This window comes from Chanodichthys erythropterus, chromosome 21 (genome assembly GCF_024489055.1).
Source record: "Chanodichthys erythropterus isolate Z2021 chromosome 21, ASM2448905v1, whole genome shotgun sequence".
Lineage (NCBI taxonomy): Eukaryota > Metazoa > Chordata > Actinopteri > Cypriniformes > Xenocyprididae > Chanodichthys > Chanodichthys erythropterus.
In genome coordinates this window covers 37,098,114-37,112,563 of record NC_090241.1, presented here as the reverse complement: position 1 = coordinate 37,112,563, position 14,450 = coordinate 37,098,114, and the positions used below count along the sequence as shown (strand labels likewise).

At 36.0% G+C, this 14,450-nt stretch overlaps 1 protein-coding gene across 2 annotated transcripts in view; it reads right to left on the bottom strand.

Moving 5' to 3' along the window:
* The window catches only part of gli1 (GLI family zinc finger 1), a 55,979-nt gene that overhangs the window by 17,258 nt on the left and 24,271 nt on the right, over window positions 1-14,450 (bottom strand). Inside the window, exon 2 of one of the 2 annotated variants that reach the window (XM_067373051.1) lies at window positions 650-753. The exons of the other annotated variant lie outside the window; for it this stretch is intronic. Within the exon in view, the coding sequence (XP_067229152.1) occupies window positions 650-720 (71 nt within the window). The 5' untranslated portion in view covers window positions 721-753. The remainder of the gene's footprint in view (window positions 1-649; window positions 754-14,450) is intronic. 2 annotated transcript variants of the gene reach the window in all.

Genomic DNA, 14,450 nt, shown 5'->3' with positions numbered 1-14,450 from the left:
TCTATAGGGAGTGTGTGTGAGTGATGTACCCTCTATAGGGAGTGTGTGTGAGTGATGTACCCTCTATAGGGAGTGTGTGTGAGTGATGTACCCTCTATAGGGAGTGTGTGTGAGTGATGTACCCTCTATAGGGAGTGTGTGTGAGTGATGTACCCTCTATAGGGAGTGTGTGTGAGTGATGTACCCTCTATAGGGAGTGTGTGTGAGTGATGTACCCTCTATAGGGAGTGTGTGTGAGTGATGTACCCTCTATAGGGAGTGTGTGTGAGTGATGTACCCTCTATAGGGAGTGTGTGTGAGTGATATACCCTCTATAGGGAGCGTGTGTGAGTGATGTACCCTCTATAGGGAGCGTGTGTGAGTGATGTACCCTCTATAGGGAGTGTGTGTGAGTGATGTACCCTCTATAGGGAGCGTGTGTGAGTGATGTACCCTCTATAGGGAGCGTGTGTGAGTGATATACCCTCTATAGGGAGCGTGTGTGAGTGATGTACCCTCTATAGGGAGCGTGTGTGAGTGATGTACCCTCTATAGGGAGTGTGTGTGAGTGATATACCCTCTATAGGGAGCGTGTGTGAGTGATGTACCCTCTATAGGGAGCGTGTGTGCGTGATGTACCCTCTATAGGGAGCGTGTGTGCGTGCTGTACCCTCTGCTCGGCTGGTTGGCGGTGTTGTCGTAGTGGTACAGCCCCTGGTGCGGCTGCATATCCACTGGCATTGAGACGGACACACCCGCTACACCCACAATCCTCTGCAGGAACACACATCACAGCATTAGACCTAGTTTGAATTTTATAATGTAGTTGTAGTTAAGTATAATAATCCTGACACAAGCACTTACTGCAAAAACACACAGCAGCGCCATGATGTCATCACAGTTTATGGACATTAAACATGATAATAGTGTGTTTCCATCATGTACCGTGGTAAAACCACTATATTCTTTGAAGTAACTAGAAATATATTAAAATAACATGATATGACCATATGAATACAGTCCATTACTGTACAAACATATTCCTAGAGACCTATGTGTGTGTGTGTGTGTGTGTGTGTGTGTGTGTGTGTGTGTTATTAGGTATTACAAGTAGAGCATGACTTATGAGGACATTACCCATGTCTCCACTTTTCAAAAGGCTTATAAATCACACAGAATGAGTTTTTGTGAGAAAGTAAAAGTGTGCACAGTTTCCTGTGATGGGAAGGTTTAGGGGTAGTGTAGGGGGAGAGAAAATACAGTTTGTACAGTATATAAACCATTACGCCTATGGAATGTCCCCACGTAGTGTGTGTGTGTGTGTGTGTGTGTGTGTGTGTGTGTGTGTGTGTGTGTGTGTAGGTGTATATCTGGTAATGTGCACTAATGAGTTTCAGACGCTAAATAGAGATCTCGTATGAAGCCACAGCTGCCCGGCCCAATAAATACCATGAGGGAGGTCTCACACACACACACACACACACACACACACTCGTGCTGCAGCACACATGGACACACACCTGTCAGAACTCACAGGCGGAAGCACAGACATGACGGGGGGCAGAAACTACATGTCACTGTGTGTGTGTCCGTCAGTCAGAGACACAGACGTCCTGCAGGAAGATGCTTTTAATAATTATTATATATCAATTATTTAAATACTTTTAAAAGTATTAATGGATAATATTAACATATTTTAATATAATATTAATAATATTTAATATTAATAAATTATTTTAAATTATTATTTGTATGTCTATGATTTTAATTTTATACGTAATTTTATTTGATTTTGCATCAGCACACTGAAAGTAAGAAGATGTGATAAAATATTTGGAGAGGGATTCTGGACCAATGGGATTCTACTGTGGGCGGGGCTACACAAAACAAAACTCAAAACCTCATTTATCACTTGTTGCTATTTAGGATAAAAATGAAAGCTCAGATTGAGCTACTATTGCAAAAATTTGGGATCAGTAGGTGTAAAAAATTAAGTTTCTAAGAAATTAATACTTTTATTCATCATTAAATACATTTAAAAGACATTTATAATGTTGCAAATGATTCAAAAAGCTGTTCTTTTGAACTTAATATTCATCAAAGAATCCTGAAAAATAAAATGTATCACAATTTCAACACTGATAATAATCATAAATGTTTCTTGAGCAGCAAATCATCATATCAGAATGATTTCTGAAGGATCATGTGACACTGAAGACTGGAGAAATGATGCTGAAAATTCAGGAATAAATTACACTTTACTATATATTCACATAGAAAACAGCTGATTTAAATAGTAAAAATATTTCAACATTTTTACTGTATTTTTGATCAAATAAATGTAGTCTCGGTGAGCAGAAGAGACGTTCAAACTTTCTCGAACTTTAGGTTGAGTGTAAAAGTGTTGGTGTGTTTCAGCAGACAGACAGAAGGCCTGTAAAACGGGGTAAAACTTGTCCCGTACGCCCTCATCTGCAACAACTTTCTCTCTTGGCTTGTTTTCTGGCTCCGTCTCTCCTCCCAACCCCCTCTCTCCTCCTCCTCCTCCTCTCTGTCGAGGTGGGTGTTCTGGCTGTTATGACTTGGAGAGGATAATGGCAGCTCTAATGTAGCCAGCCGTTCCTGACGTGGCCCGAAAGGAGAGAAATGGGCCGGGCTTGGGATTGGACCAACCACAGCGAGATTACGCCTCGTTTTTTTCCCTCTCCGCCTCTCTCAATATCACTGTTTTTCTTCAATGGTAAACTTTGTTTTCCAACTCTGTCTTTGTTTTCATAACTCAAACAACTCGAACGCCCCTCGCTGGATTCTCCAGTCAGTTATTCCCTCGACCAAACACCACAATAACCCGTTTACTCACCCTACAGCCGGCTAACTCCAGCACTGCTTCATTCAAATACAAAAGTAATCGCCCAAGAGTGTGTGTGTGATGCAGATAGAGCAGCTGAATAAACAACTGATGCATCAATGACAGTTATTGAACTGATCTGAATAATGACACTTTTGTCTTTTGTGGAGCTGCTTATATCTGAAATTAAAATGGTTTCATAATTGATGAATTTTGCAACATTATCCCGCTGAAAAATTCTGAATGTTCTCTGATCGTTCAAAACAACCAGTTTATTTTATAAAAGTAAAAAACGAAACGTTAACGTAACTACCATTTTTCAAACATCAACGTTGCTTTTGAATGTTCTCTGAACGTTCTGAATCAAGTAGTAACATTTAAAAAAAACGTTAAAATGTTTCCATGAATGACGTTTTTTTTTCTCTATTAATTTAGATGGAATGCCAGATTCTTGATACTAATGTTGCAAGAAAGATTCTTTTGGAATTAAATAGTTTAGCTGTCGTCATGGCAACCGTAAACTGTTTAAAGGAAACTTCAGTGAAAAGGGCGTCTTCTTTTTTCCAGCGTCTGCACCCAAACTCTCTCCGTTTCTCTGTCGAGTGGCGTCCTGTGCCATCCATACCTGTGGTTTCCACCAAACCTCACACCTCCATCTGCTCTGCTCTCCTTCTACACACTCATTTCATCATTTACACATTATACTCACAGTCAGCTTGTCTGAAGGGAAGAATGGAGCAAAACAGCTTCACTGACAGACTCACAGCTGGCATCCAGCTGCTAAACACACACACACACACACACACACACACACACACACGTGTGCTACTATGACGAGAGCGTCTGAAGCCTCCACGCTCATCCATTCACTGTCTTTCATTACAGCTGCAAGGTCACATCTGCTAGAAAACAATCTGCTCTTCGTCTTTGGCTTCACCTGCGCGCACACACACACACACACACACACACATACACACACTTCCTCTATGACCAATCCGGCCCAGAATAGCATCTCTAAAGCTTCATAATTACCACCAGTTACTGCGACCACAATAATTATGTATAAAATAGATAAAATAACAATAATGATAATGTGTGGCCCTATAGATGTGTGTGTGTGTGTGTGTGTGTGTGTGTCTATGCTGAGATTTTCAGTGCTGTTTAAGTCAGTCATAACTAGTACTAGTGCTCATAATGATCAAACCAAACAAATCATCTTGACAACCACCCATAACACCCTAGAAACTGCATAACAACACCCTGGCAACCCCATAAAATCCTAGAGACTGCGTAGCAACACCCTGATAACCACCCACAGAACTCTAGAAAAGGCATAACAACACCCTGGCAACCACCCACAACACCCTAGAAACTTCATGACAACACCCTGGCAACCACCCACAACACCCTAGACATTGCATAACAACACCCTGGCAGTGACAACCACCCATAACATCCAATAAACTGCATAGCAACACCCTGGCAACCACCCATAACTCCCTAGAAACTGCATAGCAACACCCTGACAACCACCCATAACTCCCTAGAAACTGCATAGCAACACCCTGACAACCACCCATAACACCCAAGAAACTGCATAGCAACACCATGACAACCACCCATAACACCAACTGCATAGCAACACAATTGCAACCACCCATTACACTCTAGAAACTGCATAGCAACACCCTGACAACCACCCATAACTCCAACTGCATAGCAACACAATGGAAACCACTCAAGTGTTATACCTGCACTGCCAAAAAAAAGTTTGTTTTCCAGCACAAATATCTAAACGTTCTTAAATTAAGATACATTTATGGAGGCAAAATTACTTCAGATATTAATTCTTGCTTATGATTAAAACAAACAAGAATATCTTTCAGAGTGGGGTCAGAAATATAATTTTGTTTTCCCTTTGAATTGTTTATTTGTTCTGACTCCATTGACAGATATTTTATGTATGAACTCCCTTATTTTGATCAATTTCTCAGAAAGCAAGGTTTCCTAACAAACATCATCATCATCATCATCATCATCATCATCAAATCACTGTCACATTAAAATCTAATTTTTAAACTTCTAGTGAACTTTTACAGGCGCTGTAAACATACTATCAACAATCAGAGCAGTGACTGGAAACACAGGAGACCTTCAGATGGTCAAGAAGATAGTGTGATAACGGCGAGAACACACAGATCATCATCACACATGTCACACACACACACACGTCACACAAGGGATCGGGTTACGGTCTATCAGGTTGAATCCATTCTTAGGCCTGAAACGCTCCCTACACATCTACATCAACAAAAACAGGTCACATGACCAAGACACAATTCAAGTGTCCCTTTTCATTGCCTTTTCCCCCCATCACATATTTTAAAAATCATCCTAAATGAGGTATCATTCGAAAGCTTTAACGCTACTTTAAATCCTTTTAGCGACTCATTTTTTGTGATGCCAACTTCAAATTTGGAAAATTTAGATTTTCTAAAACTTTTCGAGGCCAAATTATTTTGTAAAATATGTTTTGCATGAAATAAAATATTTAGTTCAGTACTTTTGCTCTATAGTTAACTTTACACTTTCTTTAACCATTTAAGTTCAGAGTTAACAGGTAAAACTATTTCTTCAGCAAGCTCCAAACACTTCAGTATTTACGATAATCAGTGTTTGAATGATTTAATCATCTGCCAAAGACCCACAATATTAATTATTATGAAAATTGACAAAAAATATCAATAAACAGTGTTCGAATGTCACTCACTAGATACAAAATATCAAATCAAGTGTTATTTATTGTAAAGAAACATTTTTTTCAAACATTTAGTGAGAAAAACTTCAGATCTGGTGTTGAAACTGAACACAGATGATTAAAAGAGCAAAACGGATGAAGAAGAGTGGCGTTTCTGATGAAGATCCTGCAGTGTTTGAGCCGCTGGATCTGATGAAGGAGGTTCAGTGAACGGATCCGTGCGCTGCTCAGTGTCGCGCAGCTCATTGTGTGGTCCTGTTGGGTCAGAACTAATTCATTGCACTGAGATAAAGTCATACCGAGTGTTTATACGCATGTGTAAATCATCTGAAAGAACGTGTGTGTGTGTGTGTGATTGGACTGAACACTGGACCGGAGCCCAGCAGAACATCACAATCTCTCATCTTAACAAACACTGACTCACGTCATGAGGAATCTGGGATCTTTTGAAATATTAATTAAACTTATTAATTAATATTTTGCCCTGAAATATTTAACATACAGACTCGTTTCAGTTTTTGTAACTTCACAGTTTGAACACAGTGATAATGACATCCTCATAATATTTGCATACTCAACTCCAGTTGGTCCTTTCTCCCACATTTACATACTGCATTCTGATTGGTCTGTACTTTTTCATCTGTATGACCATTTATTACTGGAAGGAAATGTGAATATTTATTAAAGTAAGCTATATATATATTCAATGCTTGATTTTGTATATATAGTGCAATACCTTTTATCGTGTTTATATCCATTTAGTTAAGCACTGAATTACACAGATTTTTTCTTTTAGGATAAAAAAAGCTGTCAGATTGTATAGCCCTGCGTTTAACTAATGATTCTGACCAAACCTCGACCTAAACACATTAAGAGAGAATATAAATAATTAAAATGTCATAAAAAAATTAATTTGGACTGTTTTGGTGCAAAAAAAACCCCCAAAAACCAAAAAAACATGATTACTATTATTAGTGGACTTAAATAATAATCATAATAATAATAAACAATACACATCAACAATAATGCCATATTAAAAAATGAATGATAAAAATAAAATATGGCCCATTTTAATGCGTTTAATTTCTACATCTTCATCAAAATATTTGTAGCTGAAGTGCAGTTGCAATAGTCGGATTTTAGACACTAAATTAAAAGTTGCTATGAATACATTAAAATCACAGAAAAAACATTCAAGACCTGATGTGATTAAACCACATAAAATGATGAGATTCTTTGCACAAAAACTCTCCATGCAGTGTGGATTGAGTGATCTCTCATGAACGGGAAGATTCATTTATTCGCCACACTTCACCTCCTTCTTTCAGGCAGTGAAAAAGCTTTTGTTTCCGCCCTATACGGATCCCAGGAGCTCTAAACCGAGCCACTCACTGAGAGAGAACCACAACAACAGCTCCGTCATCAGCGGACATTTACATAACTAAACACTAACAAATGAGCACATCAACTCACTGAGAGAGAGAGAGAGAGGAGATGAGAACTAAATGAGTGTTAGCTGTTCTCTGGCGGAGAAGGAGGCGAGCCGTACCGCGGTATTCCTGCGTGTGTGTGGCCTGTTCCTCTGAGCCAAACACCGTCAGAAGAGCTCAATGATTCACTGATCATATTACACACACACACACACGCTCTACCAAACGGCTCTCAACACCCAATACCAGATAACAGCTTCACATCTCCATAAAGAGCTCAGAAAGACTTCAGAAGAGCTTCCAGAGAGAAACAAGCTCCAGAAGTGCTGACCACTGTCTAAACTCGTCTAATCAACTCTTCTGACAAACTTTATGTGTAGTTTATCTATTATTTATAGAAATACAACTAAAACTAAGGTAAACATAAAATAAAACTCTTTAGAAATACTTAAAAATGAATTAAAATGTCAAAAACAACCAAATTAAAACATAAAATTTAAAAAATAAAATCTCAAAATATAAAATATTAACAAAAATCGTTATAGTAGAGAAATAATACTATATATACACATTCATATATATAAAATTACATATATGTATATAGCAGTGTTGTAGTCATTATGTAAAATATTAAAAACATTTTTGTTAATTGAAACAAAGCTGAAACTAAATAAAATTATAAATATTAAATGAAAAACTGTTGCTTTGAAGTTTAAGTAATAAAATTACTCAACTAAAAATAAATAAAATCACAAAAAAATTATGAATTTAAATTTAAAGGTGCCCTGGAATCAAAAATTGAATTTATCTCGGCATAGTTGAATAACAAGAGTTCAGTACATGGAAATGACAAACAGTGAGTCTCAAACTCCATTGTTTCCTCCTTCTTATATAAATCTCATTTGTTTAAAAGACCTCTGAAGAACAGGCGAATCTCAACATAACACCGACTGTTACGTAACAGTCAGGATCATTAATATGTACGCCCCCAATATTTGCATATGCCAGCCCATGTTCAAGGCATTAGACAAGGGCAGCCAGTATTAACATCTGGATCTGTGCACAGCTGAATCATCAGACTAGGTAAGCAAGCAGGACAATAGCGAAAAATGGCAGATGGAGCAATAATAACTGACATGATCCATGATAACATGATATTTTTAGTGATATTTGTAAACTGTCTTTCTAAATGTTTCGTTAGCATGTTGCTAATGTACTGTTAAATGTGGTTAAAGTTACCATCGTTTCTTACTGTTTTCACGGAGACAAGAGCCGTCGCTATTTTCATTATTAAACACTTGCAGTCTGTATAATTCATAAACAACTTCATTCTTTATAGATCTCTCCAACAGTGTGTAATGTTAGCTTTAGCCACAGAGCGCTATCAAACTCATTCAGAATCAAACGTAAACATCCAAATAAACACTATACTCACATGATCCGACGCATGCATAACGAACATCTTGTAAAGATCCATTTGAGGGTTATATTAGCTGTGTGAACTTTGTAAATGCACTGTAATATAGTCGAGAGTGGGGAGTGCACGATTTAAAGGGGCCGCAGCCTGAATCGGCGCATATTTAATGATGCCCCAAAATAGGCAGTTAAAAAAATTAATTAAAAAAAATCTATGGGGTATTTTGAGCTGAAACTTCACAGACATATTCAGGGGACACCTTAGACTTATATTACATCTTGTGAAAGAACGTTCTAGGGCACCTTTAATTAAAACTGAAAACAAAATAAAAGATAATTCAAATGCATAAAATATTAATAAAGCCACAATATTATATAAATAAAAAAAAGTAAAAAAAGTAACTAACATAATCATTGAATCTTTCCATTGGTTCTTTATAGTGGAGGATCTTTAGATTATTAAAATGTTATGTTCACACTAAAAAAAATAATGGTGCTTCTTTTGTTGTATATATATATATATATATATATATATATATATATATATATATATATATATATATATATATATATATATATATATATATATATATATATATATGGACATGACGGGTCATTTTTTATCCAAAGGCTTTAATAATAATAAAAAAACAAAGATATGACATCCAAAGTATGTAAGGTAGTACAACTAGATCTCTTTTTTTGAATCCAACTATATTTTGCGACATATAAAGTTATTTTAAAGATTTTGAAGTGTCAAAAGGCCAACATAGTGCAAAATGATATTAAAATTATGTGTAGAAGTCGTTGCTTTGTTATGAGAAAGAATGAACGGAAAAATGAATTTCACTGATGTCATTCGGAGTAACCAATAAAAAGAGTCAAGTCATGTGGTCAATATCATGTGACAGGATGTGACATCATTCAGACACCTGCAAAGGACCACATGGTCATGAAGCAAAGTGACAAACTCTCTCTTAACTATTTGATAAACTCATGTTTTCACTTGATCATACGCGTGTAACATCAGGTCATTCGGTGCAACCGCTATAAAACATGGAAAATGTTGTAATATTTTAAAAACTTGTACTAAATATAAAATGTTTGATTGTCCTTTTGCTAGATATCAGCCTGTTAGCACTGTTTGAAAATATCGTCATTCGGTAAAACCGAAATTTTGGTTAAACTGAATGACTTTTTTGGTGACAAATTGTGTCAAAAATGACAGAAGCAGTGTTAATTGATTATAAAAACCACATAATCTCATTGTTAACACTTAATAAAACTATTAATTATATCGCCATTATGTTTTCTTACACTTTTAAAAACCTTTTTCGTCAATGACCCATATATATATTTATATATACACACACACACACACACTCACACACAAACACACAGACACATATATTAAATTAATAATGTTCCTAAAGCTGATTTCTCCGGCCGGTGAAGCTGTGACTCATTCAGCATTCTCAGACAGACAGAAAAAGAGAGAAAATCCAAAGAAAAGAAAACTTCCAGCAATCCAAGCTGAACATGAGATGGAAAAAATGTGGGAGCAGGAAGTTGGCGGCAGCGTGTGTGTGCGTGCGTGCGTGTGTGAGAGAGAGTCTGACTGTGTGTGGCATTGAGACACCCTCTGACTCCACACACACACACACACACACACACACACACACACACACACATGTACAGAGAGAGAGAAGAGCTCTGCGTGACTCTGTGTTTCATCAGAATGTCTAGAGGAACGTCCACCTGAAGGACAGTAATAAAAATAAGATGCATAACTGAAGAGTGATATTTTGGTGTAAAGGAGTTCACAGAGATGCATGCAGGCCTTTTTGTTGTTGTGCACGTGTCTCATTAATATATTTGCAGCACTAAACTCATCCATAACAAGCGGCGCGTCAGTGTCAGGCTTGAAGACTAAAGAGGGTCGGGCCACAAAAACAGGTTCCAGCCGCCCGATCCAAACGTCTCTCCGGGTCATCAGCTATTTCCTCATTCATTAGCGCACAAAGAGCCCGTCAGCATCGCTCTTTGTCGCCGCTCTCCTCGCACAGAGACGGATCATGGAGAGCTGGAGGAGGTTAAACTCTCTCTACCTGAGGAGCGGGAGAGAAAAGAGAGGGAGAGCTCTCGAGTCGCCGGCTGTAGGGCTCTTGGGAAGTTTGTCTTGTAATTGAATCAATTGTTGACCTCCTGTTCAAACTGCCCGAGCGCCTCTGAGAGGAAAGCCTTCGGAATAATAAACGCCTCTCTCTCTCTCTCTCAGTCTCTCTCTCTCTCTCTCTCGCCCCTCCTCTGAGTCAAAGGCCGTGATTTAGGGGGAGCTGTACAATCTTTTCACTTTCTCCGCCTTTTGCATTCTCTCTTTTTCATTCCTTCTTTTGTTTGCACCGTGGGATGAATTCTAATCATCCGTCTTTCTGCCACCCCCGTCTCACCCCGTCTCACCTTCACTGTACGTCAACAAACATCTGAATCAGTGTGTTCGCAAATCGTGCAATTCATTCAAATAAAAGGATAAAGTAAAAAGAGAAAAAATTCAAACATTAAATTTGATTAAAGTTGATTCAGGTTGAATTGATCATACTACATTTGATTCAAATTGATTCCAATTATATGGATCATACTAAATTTGATTGAAGATGATTCAGTCATATTGTTGCTATATCGATCATACTTAATTTGATGTCATATCAATTTGATTTAGGTTCAACTGATCATACTGCATTTGATTCAAATCGATTTGGTCATATCAGGTTTTATGAATCAAACTAAACTTGATTGAAGTTGATTCAGTCATGTAAAATTGATTCAGCTTGAATCGATCATACTAAATTTGAATAAAATCAATTCAGTCATATTTAAATTCAAGTTGAATTAATAATACCAAATTTCATTCAAATCAATTTGTTTATATCAATTTGATTTATGATGAATCAATCATATTAATTTTGATTCAAGTTGATTCACTGATATCAACTGATTCAGGTTGAATTGATCATACTACATTTGATTCAATTTGATTCCAGCTATATGGATCATACTAAATTTGATTGTTGAAGCTGATTCAGTCATATCAAACTGATTAAAGTTGAACTGATTTGATTGAATTTGATTAAAGATTATTCAGTCATATTGTTGCTATACTGATCATACTAAATTTGATTCAAATTAATTCAGTCATATCAATTTGATTTAGTTTCAACTGATCATACTGCATTTGATTCAAATCGATTCAATTATATGAATCAAACTAAAGTTGATTCAGTCATATCAGTTTGATTTGGTCATATTAAATTGATTCAGGTTGAATTGATCATACTAAATTTGATTTAAATTTATTCTGTCATATCAGTTTTATTGTGGTTATATTGATCTAACTAAATTTGATTCAAACTGATTTGGTCATATTAAATTGATTCAGTTTCTATGGATCATATCAATTTTGACTGAAATTAATTCAGTCATATCAGTTTGATTCAGAATGAATTGGTCATATTAAATTTGATTCAAGTTAATTCAGTAATATCAATTTGATTGAGGCCGAATAATACTGAATTTGATTCAAATCAATTTGGTCATATTCATTTGATTCAGGTTACATAGATCATATTTAATTTGACTGAAGTTGATTCAGTCATATAAAATTGATTCAGAACGAAATGGTCATATTAAATTTGATTGAAGTTGATTCATATAAAATTGATTCAGAACGAACTGGTCATATTAAATTTGATTGAAGTTGATTCATATAAAATTGATTCAGCTTGAATCAATCATACTAAATTTGATTAAAATCAATTCAGTCATGTTTAAATTCAGGTTGAATAAATAATAGCAAATTTGATTCAAATCTATTTGTTCAAATTAATTAAAAGCTACAAATTAATGTTCATAAAATGTGTTTTTCTAATTTTCCTGTGAACATTTTCAGCATTTAACCAGCAGTTTCAAGGTTTAATCTGTTTCAGATGCACTTAATAATGGCCCAGTGGAGAAGAAAGAGGAGATGCTTCTATAATCTATCTCTGTTTGCTCCGGGGCTTTAGATTTCTGCTCTATTGTGGAGTTTCTCGCAGAGATCTTCTCGCATACAGTCTCACTGCAGTGCGGGAAACAGCCTGATATCCAGCTGATGACAATCTCTAAAACTTTCCTCTCTTTATCAGTTGTCCATCATATTTGTGATGCAATACACTGAATATTTGTTTGATAAATTCTTGTATTGACCCAGCGATTTTTAATTATTAAAGTGGCATGATTAATATTACCTGTTACAATTTAAATGTACATTTATGCATATGGCAGGCGTTTTTAACCAAAGGAACATTGCATTCGAGATTTACAGTTTTTCACTTCATGGACAGATTTTTGAGCACATATTTGTGGACAGCAATTTTACAATATAAATATTTAAAAACTGAAAAGCCAAGTACACAACAGTCCCCGTCCACCAAATATCAGTCTGTCACTAGAAACAAACTCAAAAATATGAAATACACAAAAAATAAAAGTCATTTTGACTTTTGTCATCTATATTTTACAATCCACATGACACAACTGCTCTGGAATCAGTCACAATTACCACATTTGGACAGGCATTGTTATCGTTAACCAAAACTAAAAAACGGAAATAAAATAAAATAAAAACTTTAAATGAAAAGTAGAAATGTTTCCTCGGCAATAAACTGAAATTAGTTTAGGTTGAAGCACTAAATTATCACCTGAAAATAAATAACAACTAACTAACCCTGAAATAAAAATAAATTAAATCTAAATAGAAATATTTTTAGAGAACAAAAACAAAAAGCTAATAAAATGAAAAAAACACATAAGGAAATGACTAAAAATTTAACTAAAATTATAATGAAAAAATATCATATTAAACTTGATTGAAGTTGATTCAGTCATATCAGTTTGATTCAGATTGAACAAATGATGTTTAATATAATTCAAGTTGTTTCAGTCATATACATTTGATTCTGGTTGAATTGATCAAATTAAATTTGATTCAGTGCAAAAAAAAAAAAAAAATCTGACATGATATGCAACAACACAAATCCTCACAGCATCAATGCACCAAACCTGAAAACTAAAAACAAAAGCTAACTTAAAATATGAATAAAAATCAAACAACACTGTTTTGGACCCCAGTGGCTTATAAAGCAGATCCTGATCTAAATGACGCGTCTGAACGAGTGCGAAGGGTTCTTCAGCCGCTCTCATTCACTCTGGATCCTCTCCTGAAGTGTTTGTTGGGAAATCCTGAGTAAATCAGAGTGTTTGCTCACGCTTTGTCTGCAGCACGTTTTTATGGACTTCCACTGTTGACTATCGCCTCACTTCTGTTGGCCTCGCACAAGCAGGATAACGCTGTGCAAATATGCTCGTGTACACTCGCACAATCGCGCTCTCAAACACACAAATGCTCGAGTGTGCCAAAGTCCCAAACGACACGCTGATAGTGCTACTGTGAACACAACTGACCAAAAGTACTGTTACTGTTAGACATGAACCGCAAACACACACATGACTAATAAATCAATAAGACCGATTGATCAGCTCACATCTGTACTCATTTCAGCAATTTGCAAAATGTCTCATTGTCATTATCATCATCATCACTGTGGTATTTTCCCACCTAACAAGATTCTCTTAAAGTTATGAACAAATATTCATCCAGTAACGTTAACAGAACGTTTGTTCATAGTTATCTGGGCTTTAATAATGTTCATTAGCACATTTATACATCAATCATGGAACATTTTTTTTCTGAAATGTTTCAGTCGGACGATTTTTTAAATGTTGCGACTTGTTTCAGAACATTCAGAGAACATTCAAAAGTAACGTTCAAAAAAGTAACATTCAAAAGTAACGTTCCCATAATGTTTGCAAAATGGAATGTTCACTTAATGTTCACCCTAACCAAGAAAAAACTTTTTAAAAACATTTAAACGTTTTGAATGCTCTGAGAACATTCAGAAATATTTTTTTCATAACATAACAG